Below are 20,487 nucleotides of genomic sequence, written 5' to 3' on the forward strand. Positions count from 1 at the left end.
GCGCACAGCCCGCCGCGCTCAGGCCCCGCCCGCCGCACTCGAGGCCCCGCCCTCCCCGCTCGAGGCTCCGCCCGCTCCCCCTGAGGGCCGGCCTGCTGGAGACGCGCGGGCGCCCCAGCGGACACTGTGACACTGTTCGGGCAGGGAGGGTCCCCGGATCAGGCCAGCACCCGGGGCTGAAGGGCGCCCCCAGGTTGGGGGATGGGCGCTCACCGGACGCGGTCCAGACTGAGCATGCTCAGTTCAGGGTCCGACTCGGCTCGGGCTAGCGGTGCGCCCCAGCGCCCAGTGGTGGGACAGGCAGGCCGGGAGTCTCCCCGCAAGACACAATGGAAAAGTACCAGGTGCCGAGTTGTCCGCTGGTGGGGAGGCGGGGGCGACGAGGGGCCGACGGTCAGGGGCGAGCCCAGGACCTGGATCTCCTGCCGCCACCCCCGGCCCCCTACCGGTTTAACCGTCACGAGGGGCTAGCGGCCAGGTCCGACCCCAGGGAGACAAGGGGCCCGTGTTGCGGCCAGTGTCTGCCTCTAGCTCATAGGGTGACCTCCGGTACCTCCAGACGTGACCTCCGTGGTGCCCTTTGCCCTTCTGGGCCTGGGTTTCCCCCTTTCTAAAATGGTGGATGAAATTAAGGTCTCTCTAGTCTGAATGTGGGAGGATGGAGGATACCTTCATCCTTTTCACCCGTGGGTCCATGTGCTTCGGCCCATAGAGACAGGACACCCTAGAACGTTCAGAATTCATAATCAGACGCCCCCGAACTCCTAAAACACCCCATCAGTAGTCCCTAGCTGGGGGAACTTGGGTCTTTTCCAGAGCCTGTGAAAATGTTTAGGACGTGAAAAATTCACAAAAGGAAAGCTGCAAATGAATGTTGAACTAAATGCATAAGATGTCAATTTTTTTAACTGTTAGAGTCAGTCTCTGTAAAAAATTCATTAATTTGACAATAATTGGTCAGTTAGATTTTTCTCACTTTGTGAGAATTCCCTTTGTGTGGGAGACTATGGGGTGTCAGCCAGTGGTAAAGCAGGTGAGCTTCTGGGTGACCAGAGAATTTTAAAAGTAGTTACTTTTTCAGGGGGAAAAAAAAAAAAAGACCTGATCCGAAGACAGGGGTGCATTTTATTGTTTAATTTGCCCCCTAAGAATGCTTAAGTGTGCATTCTTACACCAGCGTAAGCTGCTCAGTACAATACCTCTGTTATGCCCTGAGCAGGATTCAGGCTGCCACAGGGGCTGGATTACAGAATCCTGAAACTTTTCTGAACTCTGAGAATCCTTAGACGCGGGGCTCCACCCCCTGTGTGCCCTCCTCGGCATCCTGCCCCCTTCCCCCCATCCTCTGATGACTGTAATCCCATCATCCACCCTCACCTATCCCTCAGCCTCCTTGCTCAGAGTTCTGGCATGGCGGCCATCTCTCTGCAGGTCTGGCTCGATGCGCCAGCTCTGGAGTCAGACCCCAGAGTTCCAGTCGACTCCCAGCCCTCTCAGTTATTAGTGTTGTAGCCTCAGGCAAGGACCCTGCTCCCTGTGCCTCAGTTTCCTCCAGTGTAAACAAGGAGATAGCAACAGCGCCGACTGCGTGGGTGGCTGTAAAGTGCTTGGCACGTGCCAAGCACACACATGGCTGTGACTATGATTGCCCCAATTATGGACCAGTTACTTTCTTGTTTGAATGCCCAGTTTGGAGGTGGATGCTGGAAGCTGGGATCCTAGGGGGCTGGAGAGAGTGAAGAAACCCTCTGCCCCAGGGAGGTGCTGGCTCTTGGATGCCTTGCAGGTCCTCACCACAGACTGGAGAAGGGGTGTGGGGTGGTGGACAGAGCTCCAGAGTCGACCTCAAAGAGATGGGCTCGGGTTCTGCCTTCAGAGGCCTCCTCAGCCTTCTGGGCCATTTCCTTGTTTGCCAGCCCACGAGGGAAGTTAGTTAGAAGGACCGGAAAAGACACTGGAGGTGGGCACGCTTTGGACAGTGAAAAGATGTGTACGCTTTCCTGAAAGCTTCTCTTTTGCTGGTAGATTTTGGACTGGCTGAATCCTGGGGCCTTGGGGGTGAACCTTCTGGTGGAGGAGACAAAAACCAAAGTAAAGCACGTGATAAAGCAGGTAAGAGGCCATGCGTGTGGCACCCAGTGTGGCTGGCTCCCCAAACACACACCAATTATCCCCATGTTAGAGAAAGGCGATGTGACAGCGGGTTCCCCTCTGCCAGCAGTCACGAAGGAATATCCAGTGGGCTGGGGGGGCGGATAGACGGGGATGGGGGGGTGACACGTGGCTCTGCGGGCTTCCCCGCCAACTCACCTCTCTCCCCTTGATGGAGAAGAAATGCTCACGTTCACTCCACCAGCAACCATGCCCACCATTTACGTGGACATCGTGCCCGGCATCAGCATCATCTTTCATCTCCCGCCACCTCAGCAAAGCGGGACTGATGACCCTGCTTTACAGCCAAGGATAGGGAGGCTGGAGGGGGTGGCCAGGGACTTGCCCAAGGTCACACAAGATTAAGGACAGAACGCTGACCCCGGGCCCTTCCTTCACCTCCTCACGAGGGCTGGCATGGCCGGGTGGAGTGCACACCTGCAGGAGGACAGCCCTTAGCGTGTCCAAGACCAGGTAGTCCAGATGAATGGAGGGTCTAGGGAAGAGCTTTGTTGGTGGCCGCTGCGGGCGCCCTTCCAGCCTGCCAGGCCTCCTGTCTGCGCAGCAGCTCAGCCCCGAGGCAGCGGGGATGGAAGTCCTACCCGGCCTCCTGCTCCGTTGCAGTCTGTGGGGTTGCCCGGTCGTCTCACGGGCCCATGGGGCAGGATGAATGACTGCTTTCCCCATCAAGGAGCTTTAGTCTTTGTTTTGAATTTTATTTTATTTATTTTTTATACAGCAGGTTATTAGTTATCCATTTTATACATATTAGTGTATATGTCAATCCCAAGGAGCTTTTTTTTTTTTTTTTTTTTTTGCAGTACACGGGCCTCTCACTGCTGTGGCCTCTCCCATTGTGGAGCACAGGCTCCGGACGCGCAGGCTTAGCAGCCATGGCTCACGGGCCCAGCCGCTCTGCGGCATGTGGGATCTTCCCAGACCGGGGCACGAACCCGTGTCCCCTGCATTGGCAGGCGGACTCTCAAGCACTGAGCCACCAGGGAAGCCTCCAAGGAGCTTTTTTAAAAGTCAGTCAATCTTTCTAAACAAAATGAAGGATGGGGGTTGTATATCCTTTCAGGGTTTTTTGGTAAGCATGTGTAAAATTCTTGGTTTTTTACAAGAATGGTGCTGGGACTTCCCTGGTGGCCCAGTGGGTAAGACTCCACGCTCCCAGTGCAGGGGCCCCAGGTTTAATCCCTGGTCAGGGAACTAGACCCCACATGGATGCTGCAACTAAAGATCCCGCATGCGGCAATGAAGATCCTACGTGCCGCAACTAAGATCCAAATAAATAAATAAATATTTTAAAAAATAATGGTGCTGAACTTGATAATGTGCTTTTCCCCACTCAGTGTATGGCAAAGGTTGTTGGTACTGCTGACACATCTTCCTCTTTCCCTGGCTCTGGTGGCCGTATGGACCCCCCTGCTTGATGTGCCACGACTGACCCAACCCATCCACTCAGGGTGATAAGGGCTTAGCTTGTTCTCGATTTTTCACTCTGTGTAAGCAACTCTGATAAACAACCTTATAGTTAATTTTTTTGAGGATCCATGATTTCCTTGGGATAAATTCCTAGGGGTGGGATTTCTAGGTCAAAAGAGGTGGTAATTTGAAGACTTTCAGTATGTTTTTGGCCAAAATGACTTCAGCACGAGCCCCTGGAACAGAAGGAAGGGATGCATGGTGCCGCTGCATCTGGGGTCTTTACGTGGATTGGGGAATTACCCACTAACTGCATTTTCATCTATAATCACCCCAGTTACAAGAGTTTTTCATTTGTAAATCTTATGAGCAAAAGTTCTGGGTAAGGATCTGGTAAGATGTGGTGACAGTATGAACCCACAGTCTTAGCCACCAAGTATGTTGCAGACTCAAAGTTCGGTGCTGCCCTGACCACCACCCTCTCTCCCTCTCCACGCGTTCCCCACCACCCACATGCAGTGACAGGGACAAGCCTCCCAATACGGATGAGGAATACAGTGATGGGGCTGATACTTTGCGAACCAGAGCAGAGCTCTTTGGCTCTGGGGGCAACACACTGTTTTCTCCCCTGCTTTCAAGATGGTCTGAAAATGGATCCTCTGACGATTCCCTGGAGTTCATGTTATGTGATCCTAAACGTATCCTTGCAATAGGGGCAAAGGTGGTCTCATGGCTCAGAGGATTTTTGGATCCCTTCCTTAGGAACATCTCCAGGCCCCATCTGGTGGCGTGTGATGGGCATGAATATAGGCGCCTGGCAGCCCTGGTGGATAATGATGGTGATGATGGTGGTGATTATGATGGTGGTGGTGGTCATGATGATGACGTGGGCATTTACTGCACGTTTACCAACCTAGTGCTCTTGTGGCCCTGCAGGCGGAGTGCATTGATGAGCATCAGGCCAACGAGGCCCTGGAGGAGGTAACTCTCTGGGTGGTTCCCTCTCTACAGGACATGATGCAGGACACACAGAGACTGTTCTGCACCCCACTGGGGCATGATGGGTGGAAGCCTGGTGGAGGCTTGGAGGGTCAGAACCAGTTCTTGCCCCGTGCTGTGAAGTCAGAGGCCCCCAGGTCATGAAGGGAGGCTGTGTACCAAACACTCATTCCTAAATCCAGGTGCTGACCACTTAGCATATATGTTCTCAGAGAAGATGATAACCTTTAAATGTTGGCTAGGTCCCTAGGCTGATCTACCAATAGCCATCTTGTAAAACATTTTTTTCTTCAATTGTAAAAGTATCAGTTACAATAGAATATTTGGAAAATAGAGAATTGGTTAACAAAGAAAATATAAACTCTTCTACGTTCCTTAAATCTGCCAGTCAGAACTGACAGTAACGTCCTGATTTATAATAATAGCAAAAACAGCTGTATATACTTCGATTTGCCGGCAAAGGCTCTGTGTCATGTTTCTCTGCTTTTCTTGAATTTCACATGAGGTTGAATATCTCCCTTCCTATCTAACGGTCACTTGTTTGTCTTTTTTCTGGAATCACCAGCTTTTGAGCTTTGCCAGCAAATAGCTCTTCTGTCCACAGTGTGTCTGACACATGGTGATGGACCCAGGCCACATTCATGAAAGAAAGAATGTGCCCCCCAGCATCACAGCCCCCTCTCCACCCCACTAGGCGACCTCCTTTCACACCCAACCTGCCATCATAAGCAGCTGTCCGTCTGGCCTGAGTCGCGAAGGGAGCCGTTTCTGCTGCCTAATTGTGTTCTTTTGCAAAGCACTTTGAGCTGAGGGCAGGGGCCCTGGGACCTCTAGTGTACACAACCAGGAGGCCAGGTGGCCTGGGCACAGCAGCAGCGGCCGGCCTCCCGTTGGCCACACCCCCTTCATCAGCCAACCCAGACTGTGCTTGTTTCCAACGCGCCAGGCACTCTGCCTGCATCGGCTTACCTAGTCCTCCTGACACCCCTGTGAGGCAGATACCACCGTTACTGCCGTTTCCAGATGAGGCTAGGAGGCTCAGAGAGGTTGAAGATCCTCTCCTCAGTCACACAGCACAGCCATCACGTGCCAGAGACAGGACCTACCCTGGGCTGTCTGGCGCCTAACCTCCGGCTGCCCACCCTCCCTGGGCCCGCGCTCAGAGCTGGAAGCGTGTGGTTCTTGTTGGGACGTGTGACAGAGAAGCACCTCTAGAAGCAGTGTTTCCCTAACACCTCCACTTTCTCTGGCCTCGCCCCGCAGCTGATGCCGCTGCTGAAGCTTCAGCACGCCCACGTCTCCACCTACCAGGAGCTCTTCATCGTGTGGAAGAGTGAGGTGGGTCAGAGCCGACCCCATGGGCTCAGCAGGCACTCGGGGCGGGCACAGAGCACCCCCTGCCGTGCCCCTCGAGCGCCAATGGCCGCAGCACTCACGGGGCCACGCCGGGGGCTCTCTGGGCATTGTCTCACGTGCGCCCCACAGCCTCTGCATAGGAGGGTCACTGTCCCACTTTCCGGAAGAAGTGGAGGCTGGGAGAAACCAGCTGGCGACAACCGAGCAGGATTCTAGTCTGGGTCTGGTCGCCCCGAGCCCCGTGCTTGGTCCCATGGGCGAGCTGACTTCTCATCTTCAAGGAGCCAGAAGCTCCACATGGGGCTGAGCTGGGGGATGCGGGGGGCTGGAGGGGAAGGGGGCCAGGTGTGACCCCACTGTCAGACCCCCATTTGGGCTGAAAACTGAGGGAGGGGCCGGGAGGAGTGGAGGGGCACCCTCCCCTTTAGCTGGGCCCTGAGGAAAGCCGTGGGGAGGGACCCTCACCACCTGTCCCCCCAAGTATTTTCTGAGCACCCCCTCATGCTCTCAAGGGGGACACAAATAAGCCAAGAGGACGTGTCACTGCGGGAGGGTAGGCGGGGTGCTCTGAGAGGGCTGACAGGGGCTGCTGGGGTCCCATCGGGTGCAGGCCCCTCAGAGGGAAGAGTGGATCTCAGCTGAGCCCTAAGGGACGAAGGGCCCGGTGCCCCAGGCACGGTGGTCTACGTGTGCGGTGGCCAGGAGACCCTGCGCCCCTTTAGAAAAAGTCCATGTGGCTTAGTGTAGATGGGGGGTAGGGGGGGTGGGGGGAGGAGAGAGGAGGTGGAGGCGGGAGCTGCTCAGGAGGGGCTGTCCCCACCCCACCCCCAAGAAGGGGGCATTCTCCCATAGTCACTGCTGGTGGTGGCCTGGCTGGGAGGAAAGACCTGGAGCGGGTGACGGCCTGGAAGCCCCCAGGCCTGGCCTCTGGGGGTCAGAACTCGGCACCTGGCTAAGGGGCTGTGTCCTCTGCAGATCTCCTCTCTGTTCCTTTGCCTGGTGATGGAGTTCCACGAGGGAAGCTTCCAGAATGTCATTGAGAAGAAGAGGGCGGCAAAGAGAGTCATTGACTCCCAGGTAAGACAGACTCTCTGGGGCACCAGGCCTGGGGGCTGCCTGGACCCTGTGATGCCACAGGCCCCACAGCGGGGGGCAGAGGGGCAGGCACCCATGGAGTCTGGTCTCATTCCTTCTGACGGTTATGAATGAAGGTATTTGCATACCGTAATGTGCACAGATCTTAAGTGTACACCTTGGTGAGTTTTGCATAGGCAGACACTCCCGTCCCCTCCCTCACATGAGGTCAGAGCGTTCCTGGACCTTCAGACAGTCCCAGCCAGTACCCAGGGTTCGACTTCTGCCTCCAGAGATCCTTCTGCCTGTCCCTGAAGTTCTCATAAATGGGCTCATACAGCGTGTTGTTTGCTTGTGTCCGGTTTCTCGCGTTCATCCCAGTGCTTTGAGATTTACCCACCTGTGAGTGTGTCAGGAGATCATCCCTCTCCATGGCCAGGGGCCAGTCTGTCAGATGGCCACATCACCATCAGTGTATCTGGTCCAGGGCTGTGAGCATCTGGGTCGCTTCCAGTTTGGGGCTATTATGAAGAAGGGCTGCCATGAACACTGCTGGGCATGTGTTTTGATGGACCTAAGCATTCATTTTCTGCGTGACCGTGGAGTTGCTGGGTCACAGAATGGTTGTGTGTGCTGCTTTGCCCAATGTCCCAGTTTTCCAGGATGGTTGGTTGACTTGGTGTTGACTCTTATCCCAAGTTGTGAGTCTTCCAGCTCTGCATCCTGGCCCACATTTCACTGTGTCAGTCTTCTTAATTTTAATTAAAAATTACATTTTAGGGCTTCCCCAGTGGTGCAGTGGTTGAGAGTCCGCCTGCCGATGCAGGGGACATGGGTTCGTGCCCCGGTCTGGGAAGTTCCCACATGCCGCGGAGCAGCTGGGCCTGTGAGCCATGGCCGCTGAGCCTGCACGTCCGGAGCCTGTGCTCCGCGACAGGAGAGGCCACAACAGTGAGAGGCCCGTGTACCACACACACACAAAAAAAGTTACATTTTAGTTGCAATTGACTAGTCATTGTGAGCACTTTTTGGCCATTTGGATATCTTCTTTTGTGCCTGTTCAGGTCTCTTGCCCATTTAAACATTAGGGTTGTCCATCTTTTCTTGTTGATTCGTAGGAGCTCTTTATATATTATGGACACAGTGTCCAGATGTCCTCTCCCAGTCTGTGGCTTGCCAGTTCACTTTCTTAATTGTAATGAACTCTGATTCATCAGTGTTTCGTCTGTGGTTGGTGCCTTCTGAGACTTTAGAGAAGCCTTCCCCATCCCAAGGTCATGACGATATTTTCCTTTGTTGCCCTCGGAGCTGGATCCATTTTGCTTTCACATTTAGGCCTATGGCCCACCCCAAATAAATTTTGCCTGCTTTTGCTCTGAACACACCTCTGTTCTGCTGGGCCACCAGGCACTGCGACCCTGCTGGGGGGTTCCGAGGGGCACGCAGCTCCAAAGTGGGCCTCAGAGACAGCCTCTGAGTGGGTTTCAAACTTTCTCTTTGTAGTAGAACCCTGTCAAGCACAAAAATGTTCTCAGAACCCCCAGTAAGGAAAGCAGAGCTACTCTAGTCAGGGGTCTGGGGGTCAGTGGAAGGTGGCGTGGCAGGAGCCCCGGGGTCCTGCCTGCTCAGCCCCTCTCTTGACACCCCAGGTGGAATCCAGGGTTCCTAGGAACACGGTTTGAAAATCACTGCCCTGGAAACCAGGTGGATCTTGTTTCTGACACAAACTGCTTTCAGAATGTTCTCTCTCAGGGCTCTTTCCATTCTAATGCCCTGGAGAGGCAAACCCCAAGTAGCAGCTGCAGACTTCAGCATCTCTGGTACCCATGGGGTGGGGCCCGGGCGGGGCTAGAGCCCCAGGGCCCCCGGGTCTCCTGGAGACAGGAGTTGGGGGTCTGGAGACCAGGGCGTTGCCGCCTAACAGGGCATTTCTGTCCAGAGGGCCTTGAAGCAGCCTGCAGCAGAAGCGCCTGCACTGGCTCTGAGCTGTTGGCCGCTCACTTCAGGCCCACCTCAAGACGCAGGGCGGGAACTGGCCGCGACCCTGTTGGCTGCTCTGAGTGGCCACTGACCTGCCTAAGAAGAGCAGCTGGGAGGCCCGCCTGGGAGCTTTCAGGGCCCCCAGTCCTGGCATCTCTCGATCTTTCCCCAGTGGATGCAGAACATGCTGGGCCAGGTGTTGAATGCGCTGGAGTACCTGCACCAGCTGGACATTATCCACAGGTGACCGGGTGGCCAGGCTGCTTGAGGAGGAAAGGCACCTCCTGGGGGTGGCACCTCCTGGTGGCAGCGCCCAGGCGGGGGCCCAAGGGAGAGAGGTGCAGCTGGGACAAGGATAGGCCCCTCCCCTTCCCAGAGCACCTCCCTGGCTTAAAGAGAACGTCACCCCCTCCACGACCCTCCCCATGCACAGACGGGGCAGTTGGTTCTAAAGTGCAAGGGAAGAACCAGATAACAGCACTGAGGAAGAGATTAGGCCACCCGAGGGCCTCTGGGCACTCCCAGGCTGAGCTTTGACCTGCCGGTTTCATTCTCCGGAATCGTGATCTGAAGGATCAGTGCCACATTTAAAGGCGGAGAGAAAACCGTGTGAACCAAATGTAGGAGGGAAATGCTCGAGATTCCGTGTTAATGTCACTGGACCTTATGGAAAGCCAGTCCCCAGACAAACGCAGCTGAGATCTGGAAGGACGTTAGCGGAGGGACCACGGGAGGACCGGGTGTTTCCTTACCTGTAGTTGGCTTGTTTTTCCCATTTGAAATAACAGTATATTTATGCTTACAGGAAACGATATTTAAAAAGTGGCTCAACAGGGCATTTACTGAGGAGAGAGGAGGAGGGGTGTGGGCTGCTGCATTGGCCCTGGGTGTGGCGGGAGCAGAGGGTTCACAGACAGTCGTGGCCCTGCCAGGCAGTGGGTGGAAGGGCGCGCCTCTCGGTTTCAGGAACCTCAAGCCCTCCAACATCGCCCTGGTCAGCAGCGACCACTGCAAACTGCAGGACCTGAGCTGCAACGCACTCATGACCGACGTGGCCAAGTGGAACGTCCGTGCAGAGGAAGGTGGCTGGCGTCCTCCCAGCCAGGGGACAGTGGTGGCGCGGGAGCACTGGGGGAGGGCCCATTTAACCGAGTGGGTCGCCCCTGGAGTCCAAGGGCAGTGGCCACTCTAAGTGTTGGAACAAGGCAACAGCAAAGCTCTCCTTGCTCAGAAGGTCCCCACAGACCCCCTTGGGCTTATGTGGACTCCAGAGACCCCCTTGCCTGGACTGTAACTGAGCAGAAGTACCATTGTGGGGTGGGGGGGCATGCAGGGTCCAAAAGACACTCAGAAAATGTTAACCTTCAAGAAGGGGGAAGGAAGCCCTCAGAAGGAAGGAAACTGACATGCACAGAGGGAGGGCTGGTGGACGGCAGGCATTGGCTCCGGCTGGATTACTTTACTGAGTCTCAAAGTAACCCAGGAGGTGGTAAAGGTGAGCAGTCAGGAGGGAGGAGTTTTCCTTCCTTTAAAAAGACAACAGGGCAAAGAGAGCTGGGCTTCAACCCTATAACGGCTATCAGGGGTGGAGAGAGCAACTCTCCAGTGGAGAACTCCAGAGTCCCGGGCTGGCAGGGACCAGTGGCACGCTGTCCTTGGTGGATGGATGGACGGGTGGGTGGGTGGGTGCGTGGATGGATAGATGGATGGATGGATAGATGAGTGGGTGGGTGGATGGACAAGTGGATAGATGGACATGCAGATAGATGAACAGACGGATAGGTGGGTGGAAGGATGGATAGGTGGGTGTGGGTAGACAGGTGGGTGGGCAGCTGAGTGGATGGGTGGATCTACTGGAGGTGTAGATGGCAGGGGTCCTTGGAGCCCACCCCTTTGCTCTTTGGGGAATGGAGGTCCGGAAAGGGAGGGGCTGCCTGAGGCCTGTCAGGCACTGATAGAGCTGGGCCGGGGACCCTGCTCTTTTGGCTCCTGTCTGGAGTTCAGGTTTGTTTGTTTATGTACGTATGTATGTATGTATTTATTGGCCGCGCAGCACGCGGGATTTTAGTTCCCCGACCAGGTATTGAACCTGTGCCCCCGGCAGTGGAAGTGCAGAGTCTTTACCCCTGGACAGCCAGGGAAGTCCCAGGGGTTCAGGTTTAGAAACTAGGGCAGGGCAACTGGAACATTGCCTCAAGGTCCCGACTAAATGTTGGGAGGGGCAAGACGTTTATGGAGGGTGCAGCCCTCCATAGCCTTTGTGGCACATGCCCCTTCCGACTATTTCTGCAGCTGCAGTGGGACACAGATGCGCACACGGCCAGCCTGGTGGGCCCCTGCCGAGATGGGCAGCCTCACTGGCTGAAGATCAAGGGCCAGGATCTTACTGACCAGGGGGCCTCTTCCTTTTCCGCCTCAGATAGCACGTCTCTCCCTCCCCGGGGAAGGGTGATGGAGGGCTCATTTTTCAAGCTGCTTGCTTCCCCAGGGAGCACGGGTCTCAAACATCCCCCACTTCACTCCTGCCCACAGACCCCTTTCACAAGTCCTGGATGGCCCCTGAAGCCCTCAACTTCTCCTTCAGCCAGAAATCTGACATCTGGTCCCTGGGCTGCATCATTCTTGACATGGCCAGCTGCTCCTTCCTGGATGTGAGGGGCCTTCCGTCCACCCCTCCCCACCACACCTGAACCCCACTTCCCACAGCCCCAGGGAGCCAGGCTCTGCCCACCCCCGGCCCTGAAAAGGGTGCATTCTTCCCATTGGCATCCTCCTGCCCACGCTGAGTGCCTGTGGGGCTGTGTGGGAGGCCCCCCCGCTGCCCCAGCTGCCGGAGGACCCCGCATTTGGGCCTGCTGGGCCCCCATGTGGTGGTGATGACGGTGATGGTAACATTCAACCCGCCCAAGCAACGCCCCCTTATGGATAAGAACAGCTGAGTTTGGGTGCACTAACCGGCCCACAGTGGGAGTCCGGCCATGGACGGAGGGCTGTTCCCCTACTCCCTCCAGCCAGTGAGATGGCCACTTGCTTTTCTCTGAACCTCCATTTCTTCTTCGTACAAGAACTCGGGGGTGCAGGTGGCCTCTGTGCGTTCCTGACGGCGGCGGCCACGTCGCCTCCCCTCTGCCCGAGGTCAGGCCATCTTCCTTTAGCTGAGGAGGTGCACAAGTGGTCCTCTCCCTCCTCCTAGAGCACGGAAGCCATGCTTCTGCGGAAGTCCATCCGGAGTTCCCCCGACGGCCTGAGGGGTGTCCTGAGGACCATGGAGGAGAGGAGGGTCCCCGATGCGAAAATCTTCAGTTCCCTTTTGCCTCTGATGCTCCAGGCTGACCCATCGGAGCGAATAACCATCAGGTGAGCTCAGGCCCTGGGGTGGCATTTCACTGTCAGTCTGCGCATGCACTTGGGGTTTTAACACCACAAAGCGCTGCATCCATGGATAGTGGCTCCTCCAGTTTGGGCTGTCCCAAACTGTGGCCACATCTCTGAGCGCAAGACAAACAGGGCCAGCTTCCCCATCAGGTGTGGGAGGCATGGCCCAGGGCCCAGGGCCCAGGAAAATGTTTCAACTCTAATGTATTTTAAAGTCAGAAGAACAAAATGATCCATCCTGGCTTATGTTCACCCTTATACCAACACAGCCAGAAATTGTGATTTTTTGGTCTATGTTATGGAGGAAGGGGCCCACGCGAGTGCAAGTGCCAGGGCCCAGCACTGTCCTCCCTTGGCCCCTCCTGGAGGGGGAATTGCTGCGGTGCCCGCTGGACGCACTGTGATGCTGGGAGACGTGCTCCCAAGCGGGTGCCCAAAGCAGGTGGAGGCCCAGCAGCTGCTGGACGCAGAGCAGGCGCAGGGCCAGTTGGCGGCTCTCTGCCCCTCCCCAGGGACGTGATTCACTTCCCGTTTGTGAGCGGCGACTTCAGGCCCTCCAGCAGTGCCCTGGTGCTGCACCGGCAGGTGGTGCCCGAGTTCATCATCGACATGCTGCTAGAAAGCAACGTTGCCAGCATCTTAGGTGATGATGGGGCCCCGAGGGGGCGGCGCCAGAGGCCGCTGTGGCCCCGGCACCCCACTGTCTTTAGCTGGGGGGGCAGTGACCCACGCCCAGTCCCCTGGACCACTCCTCACACATGGCCGGTGGGCTTGCCCCTCATCCATCCCAAGCACTGCTTTGCTCAGGGTACCACCCCGCTCAGATATCCCCAAGCTTACCTAGAGCAGAGTTCATCTCTGTGGCCAGGCCCCCACCTGCCTCCCCCGTTCCGGCTACACAGTCCTCCACGTCACCGAACAGCCCCCTCACTGCCACGCACCCCACCACAGACTCCCTGCTTTTTGCTTGCTCACCCAGCATGCAGCGGCCCGGTGCCTGGAGTGTCTTCCCCAATCAGCAGCACCTCCTGTGTGGTTGCTACGTGCCCGGAATGGTGCTCACATTGGGGCCGGCACAGCAGCCACCGTGGACCAGCAGGCATGGCCCTGCAGGGAGGTGAAGTGGCCCAGGGGCTCCGTGTGCAATATGACATGTGCAGGCCTGAGGCTCCAGGCGCAGTGCAGGCTGGTCACCCCCCCACCCCCGCAAAGGTGCACACGATAGACTCCTCTGCTTGCCCCAGGCTGGGGGCTACACCCACGGTCTTGGGTAGAGAATGGATCTGGAGGTCATCTCCAAGTTCGGGGGTGGCTCCGCCCTCCCATCCCTCTGTGTCCCTGGTGTGGGTGGGCTACTCCCTCTTCCCTGACAGTGGCTCCCTGCGCGGGCTCCCTGCGATAAGGGGCTGTCACCTCTGCCTCCCTTTCTGGAAAAGGGGACCCATGAGGCCCCAGCTGCTCAGTCTCCCTGTCTCGTGGCCGTGGGCTTTGGAGGCAGACAGCTGGGTCCAGCTGAAGGCCATTGCCCCGAGTACCTGGAGGGAGTTACCCGAGGGAGGTGTGGAGGGGGAGCACCCGCTGGGCGGGCTCTGAGGCAGATCCAGGTTCGACTTTGGACAGGTGGCTCGGCCGGGAAGGTGAGGATGATAAGGGCACCACCTCGCGCTGGGTCACGTGGGTCTGTGCAGTGGTGCTCACGGATGCGCCCCTGGTGCCCCAGCCCTCAGGCGGGTCCCTGAGCCAAGGCGCCTCCCCGTGCTGCCCTGTCCCCTGCAGAGGTCATGCAGAACTTCTCCAGCCACCCCGAAGCCCAGCAGAGGGCCATGAAGAGGCTCCTGAGGATGTCTGAAGATCAGCAAGGTAGAGCCGCCACCCTCTCGCCTTCCCCCGGGGGGCCCCAGCCGCTCCAGCTTCCCTGGCTGGTACTTTCTGACGCCTGCTTACATTCCCATGAACATCCACGGCTTTACCACCTGCTTGGAACAGGAGCCTGGACTTCCTCCTGTGCCGCCACTTTCACTGAGCAGACAAGTGGGCAGGGGGGTGGACTTGGCATCCGAACCACTTCCCGGGGCCTCCCCTCACATGCTTTTCATGGATGCTTACTAGACACCCCGTCTCTGCCACCATTCCTCTGGTTGGCTATTTGAGTGGTTGCCGATTTCCTGGTATCATAAGCAATGTTATACAGCCCACCCCGGGGCGTATGTGTGTGTGCTGTGTGTGTTTCTGCAGGATAAATTCCTAGCTGTGCAGGCTGTGAATACTTCACGTTTTCATAGGTTCTGCAAGTTGCCCTCTGTCGATGCACCAACTTTCTCACCTCTCAAGAGTGCATGAGAACACCTCTTCCCCCAACTTCCTCCATCAAGGAGTATTAATATTTTAAATTTTGCCAAAACATGGGTTCGTAAAATCTCTGCCCTCAATCTGTCTCACCAGCCTGAATATTACATCATGCACTCATCCATCCATCCATCCACCTGTCTCTCCATCCGTCCACCCATCCATCCTTCCATAGACGGTTGTCCCAGTGGCCGGGACAGCAGAGGTCATAAAGGCCCAGTGCCAGCCCTCTAATGAGGTAGCAGAGACCTCACCTTGGCCATTTCCCTTCCCCTCCCTCTCCTTCCCCGTGACCCCGTCTGGAGCAAGGCTATGGCCAGGACAGAGTCCATGGGAAGAGATTCTGCCCTCCCAGAGAGAGTGAGAGAGGCTGCCGGGCCCCTTCCCAAGACTGGCCTCGGCTGTCACCCCAGAGCCACGCCTGCCTCAGACAGCCTCGCCTGGAGACGGGGTAGCCATGGCTTGGCTTCCCTGGTGCCAGCACTTTTGTCCTTGTCATTCTTTTTTTTTTTTTTTTTTCTTTTTGCGGTATGCGGGCCTCTCACTGTTGTGGCCTCTCCCGTTGCGGAGCACAGGCTCCGGACGCGCCGGCCCAGCGGCCGTGGCTCACGGGCCCAGCCGCTCCGCGGCATATGGGATCCTCCCAGACCGGGGCACGAACCCGTATCCCCTGCATCGGCAGGCGGACTCTCAACCACTGCGCCACCAGGGAGGCCCTGTCCTTGTCATTCTTACCAGGAGGACACAGGCTGAGAGAGGTGAAGCAGCAGTTAGGAAGGGGCGCAGCTGTGTGGACCCTCGGCTGCCCACCACTGCCTCCCCGCCTCGCCAGCACATGCCCTGGCCCAGAGGAAGGTCTAAGGGACCCACAGATGTCCCCTCTCAGGGCAGTAACGGCCAAGGGCTCTGGAGTCAGATAGGCTAGGTTCAAAGCAAGGGCTCTCATCTCCCTGACCCTGTTTTCTCATCTGTCAAATGAGGATCGATCTTGTAGAGCTGCTGGAAGAAGATCCCTATGGCAGACGCATGGCAAGCACTCCACACACCCTGACTGACCACGTCTGGTCACCCGCCTGCGCGTCCACCCAGGGGCCCACGTGTGATGCTCTGCAGACTCCCATCAGGGTCTGGTCCACACCCCCTCCCGCCACCTGCTCCTATGCCATCTCACTCTGCCCCCCACGCTGCCAGGTGTGCCGTGGCCGGCGGAGCTGGCGGAGGCGTTGGTCGGCATCGTGAAGCAGCACGACAGGGTCCTTGACGCACAGCCGTGTGCCTGCTCCCAGCTGCTCCGCACCCGGGGCCAAGGTGGGCTCTGGGCACAGCTGACTTCTCCTGCCCCCGCCCTCCCACGCCAGTCATCGCCCTGGCGTCTGGCCCTCTGGGTACCCAACCCCACCCCAGGATGACAGGGCGCAGCCAGGAGTCTGGGGCACCGCCCAAGGCCTGCCTCTGTGGCCCTGGACCAGCTGCTCCCTCTTCTGGCTGATCTCTAGGCATGAAACGAGGAGCTGGTCATAGGGGTCCTGTGGTGTGAGCCCAGGCAGGTGGGATGGGGTCCCAGGCGTGGGCTCCCAGGAGGGCAGCTAAGGAGGGATGGGAGAGGCTGGAGCTGAGATCCTGAGGGCCTGGCCTCCGATTTTTAAACTGGAAATACTTCACTGCCTTTCTCACTTTAATATTTAGGCTGAATTTCCATGTAATGTTTTACACTGCACGTGATAAACGTCTACTCTGGCACGTGCTCACAGTCCTGGCAGGGCCCCCAGCCCTCCGGTCCTTGGCTCCTTCATGCAATAAGCACTCAGGGGGACCTGCGCTGCGCCCCGACCTCGGCTTCCTCCCCGGAGACCCCACCCCCGCCCCCGCCTGCTGTGTTCCCACCGTGGCCCCCAGCTCAGGGTTCACCGGCCTCTTCTGTTGGCCTGAGCAACACTGGGGCAGGACCCGGCGGCCACGGTGCTGAGCGACAGCGCCATCGCCCCCGCGCTGCTGAGCGTGCAGCAGAGCCAACCCGAGGAGCAGCAGCTCCTGGTCACGGTGTACCGCCTGCTCACCGTCGTCGCCAGCCAGGGTGGGTGCAGGGCTCAGGCGGGCGGCGCAGGGATGCCCCGAGGGGACAGCTGCTCCGTCCCCAGCTTCCACGTTCACAGTCACGTGTCCCTCTGTCAACATGCATGGGCAGCGGCCAGGCGCCACCATGGGCTTCACGCCGACGCGTTTCAGGTTCCAGCCCTTGCTGCCCCACCGGCCCCACTCAGCCCTGCTCCAGAGAGGCCACCAGCGAGCGGTCGAGAGACGGTGCGGGGAGAGGGTCACCACCGAGGGCTTTACACATGTTCCCCTCCTCCAGCCACTAACCGGGTGGGCGTCGTTCTCTCCAAAGGGAAGCTGGGGCCTCACCTGGAGCCCCGTGGCCCCCGGCCCACCCTACACTCACCAGACAATTTACCACATTGACCCCGCGCCGAGAAGTGCAAAGGGCTGCCATGAGTAGCCATGTTGGGACAGCAGGTGTAAATCGGGACCACCTGGCGAACAATGCCAGGTCATCACCCTGAGAGAACACAGTCGTGGTCCCAGCTTGGAAGGAAAGCTTCGGAGGCCGGTCCCAGCCCAGTAATGGGATGGGAGGTGCTGGAACGGTGGCCCAGGGGATGGACTATATCCTTGCTTCTGGGTCTCATGCTGGGCATGAAACTGGCCAAGTAGGCACCCACTGGTGTGGGATGCATGGGATTGCAGTGCCCTAGGACCACAGAGAAGGGGGGTGGCCCCCAGGGAGGGCTTCCTCGAGGAGGTGTTCTCTGTGGTCCTAATTCCGGGGCCCACCTACAGGACTGGCCACAGATGAGCTGCGGAGGGCCGGGCTGTGTGAGCGCATCCTGGAGCACCTGGACACCTTCCCCAGGAACAGGGACGTCTGCATCAACGGCCTGAGGCTGCTCTGGGCCCTGCTGGTGGATGGTGAGCGGGCCCGAGGCTGGGCCCCCTCCCTCCGCTGCACCCTAACCACCAGAGAGCTGGGAGGAGAGGAAGAGAAGGGGGGGGAGTGGACGGGAGAAGCTGCACCGGCAGGGGCAGGAAGTGCTATCCTGGGGAGGGATGGGTTCATATTCGGACCCCCTTGTGCCCGGCCCATGGAACCCTCCAGCTCACACACATCGTGGGATTTCCTGGGCAGTCCCTGGTTTCACAAGCTGGCCTTAGCACTGGGCAAACTATCCTTATTTCTGATTCAGAAAGGGGGTGCTCCCAGGCCGTGCCACTCCCCCTCCAGGCCCCACTTGGCCCTCCAGCACCTGGGAGGTCATTTTCCCCAAGGAAAAGAGGGCTCCCAACCGTGGAGAGCCCTGCCCACACCCGGCACGCAAGGTTCCCCAAACCTCCCTTGGGGGCCCTGCCGATTCCTACCCTACAGACTGGCTAGCAGGCTGGGGCTGCCCCTCTCCCCCAGCTTCTGCACCACCAAAGAGTAGGTGTCCCCTCCTCCACCCCATCCTGTTCCAGCTGTCATTGCGAACAAGGCCCCCTTGGAGAAAGCCCCGGCCCTCATTGCTGAGGTGCTGGCCACCTACCCTACGGACGCAGAGATGGCTGAAGCCGGCTGTGCAGTCCTGTGGCTGCTGTCCTTGCTGGGTGAGCAGCCTGGGGTCCCGGGGCCAGAGAGGTGGCCCTGGGCCCTCAAGACGAGGCATGTGTGACCCCCCGCAGGCTGCATAGGGGAGCAGCAGTTGGAAGAGGTGGTGGTCCTGCTCCTGCAAAGCATCCAGGCGTGCCAGGACCGAGCCCTGCTGGTGAACAACGCCTGCCGGGGGCTGGCCAGCCTCACGAAGGTGTCTGGTGAGCCTGGGGACGGCCGGGGCTGCCACTAGGAGGCGGAGGCAGACTCCCCTAGCAATGCCTGCTGGCAGCCCAGAAACCAAAAGCAGGCACACGCTCAAAACAGGGAGGGGAAACACCTACGGTCCCATCACCCAGACGTCGCCACGCAGGTTTTCTGTACCCTCACTTCCCACTGTTCTGTGCAACTCTGCACTGTGACCACCTTCCCTACCACCCACAGGCCTGGCGTGTGCACAGGCTCCCCTCCAGGTGTGGCTCTGAAGACAGCCCGAGTCAGGGCTCTGAACTCCACCTTCACGCAAACCCCAGCTGTTCCTCAGCCCCCGGTCCACGCTCTGCACCCGACTTGGCACCACAAGCCCTCACGGACACTCGGGGCCTGGAGCCTGGCAGAGGTTGCTGGCCGTGTGGGGTGGTTTGGCCCCTGTGAGGTCCGGCACCCGCTGGGTGTGCAGGCTGGCGGGCCTCTGCCTGCTACTCGGCCTGAAGCAGGGAGTGGGGTGACCTTCACTCCTGGAGAGAACCTCCCGAGCAGGCGGGGTCTCCGGGCCTGCCCCCCACTCCCGCTGGGATCCCATCAAACGGGGTGGGGTGCTGAAGCCCCGAGAGCAACAGGCACGTGGCTCAGTGAACAAGGAGTGGGGTCGTCAGAACCCAGCGAGCGTGCGGGACCCAAGCCGAGAATCTCGGCTTTGCCTCCTGCTGGCTGTTGACGGTTAAGTCCACTCCCTGGAGGGTCAGCTTCCCCCTGGACTCCGGGAGGATCTGACAACTATGTGACATCATGGGTCACTGCTCTCACGGGCCCCCAGCCCCTCAGGAGCCAGGCCTAACCCCGCACTGACGGGCCTCCTCATGGTGCGGGGAGGTGCCCTGGAACGTCCCCAGCACCCTCTCTACAAGCACACTGGCCTTGGGGGCTGCCGGGATGGAGAGAGAGGCGGGTGCACACCCCACCAGAGGACACCCGCAGATGCAGAGCCAGGAAAAGCCTGACCTTGGCGGTGCCCACGCTGCAGGACAGCGTGGTGTCCCGCCAGCTGAGGCTTTTGCTGCCCCAGGTGCCCTGGGCTGCCAACAGCCCCACACATTCAGTACTACTGGCACCCACCCTCTTGCCCACGCCAGAGCTGGCGGCCCTGCAGGTGGTGATGCCCGAGGAGGGCAGCAGCGGCCTCACCCTCATCCAGGAGACGTACCAGCTCCACCAGGACGACCCGGAGGTGGCGGAGAGCATCTGCATGCTGCTGGCCCACCTCGCCTCCTACAGTGAGGACCCCCCTGCCCTCGTCACGCCCTCCCTGGAAGCCAGCATTCAAGAGGCGCTCTGCTCGCAGCTGTAACCGATGGGGGAGGGGCAGGAACCCTCCGCGCCAGGGTCCATGCTGGCACGGGTGACGCCCGCTCCCAAGTCCCAGCAGTTCACGCTAAGCCTCGGGAGGTGGGGGCCTGGCCTCAGGACCCTCTGCTCTGCCCGCAGAGGAGATCCTCTCGGAGCTGGTGTCCAGCGGCATCCAGCCCCTGGTCGAGGAGATCCACGGGCGCTTCACCTCCAGCCTGGTGAGTGTCGGGGGACTGCCTCAGCCAGACCCGGGTGGCACAGAGTCCAGGGGCCGGGCCAGCGGTTTGCGTGGAGGCGACTGGGACTGCCGCGTGTGTGGTCTTAAGAGGCTCTCCCCGTATCACCCGTGTCCATGACTGGGCCAAAGTAAACCCTGAAGACGAGCAGCAGTGAGACCGCTTCAAAGAAAAGCAGATTAACAGAAATTACTCGTGGACGCAGAGACCGTCCACGCAAACAGCTGACCTACTGTTCTTGCAGGAGCTGGTTTCTTACGCACAAAGTGTGCTTCAGAAGCTGGAAGAGGCCTCGCGGCCCAGCTCCGAAGGTGGGCAGTAAGCCTGCGCCAGGCAGCCGCCCCTCCCTCCCCA

At 58.6% G+C, this 20,487-nt stretch overlaps 1 protein-coding gene across 1 annotated transcript; it reads left to right on the forward strand.

Moving 5' to 3' along the window:
* Positions 1-92: 92 nt before the first annotated feature.
* On the forward strand, positions 93-20,455 carry STKLD1 (serine/threonine kinase like domain containing 1; the record flags this gene model as incomplete). Its single annotated transcript, XM_082617164.1, has 21 exons — positions 93-344; positions 2,026-2,112; positions 4,516-4,560; positions 5,842-5,916; positions 6,910-7,011; positions 9,161-9,231; positions 9,955-10,070; positions 11,521-11,639; positions 12,182-12,345; positions 12,672-13,006; positions 14,140-14,500; positions 15,799-15,806; positions 15,901-16,017; positions 16,640-16,783; positions 16,848-17,010; positions 17,528-17,676; positions 18,220-18,348; positions 18,424-18,552; positions 19,684-19,824; positions 20,036-20,115; positions 20,378-20,455. The coding sequence occupies exons 1-21, from the start codon at positions 330-332 to the stop codon at positions 20,453-20,455; spliced, it is 2,628 nt and encodes an 875-aa protein (XP_082473290.1). The 5' UTR covers positions 93-329.
* Between the last annotated feature and the right edge of the window lie 32 nt (positions 20,456-20,487).

This window comes from Mesoplodon mirus (assembly GCF_964341445.2).
Source record: "Mesoplodon mirus genome assembly, chromosome: 1".
Classification (NCBI taxonomy): domain Eukaryota; kingdom Metazoa; phylum Chordata; class Mammalia; order Artiodactyla; family Ziphiidae; genus Mesoplodon; species Mesoplodon mirus.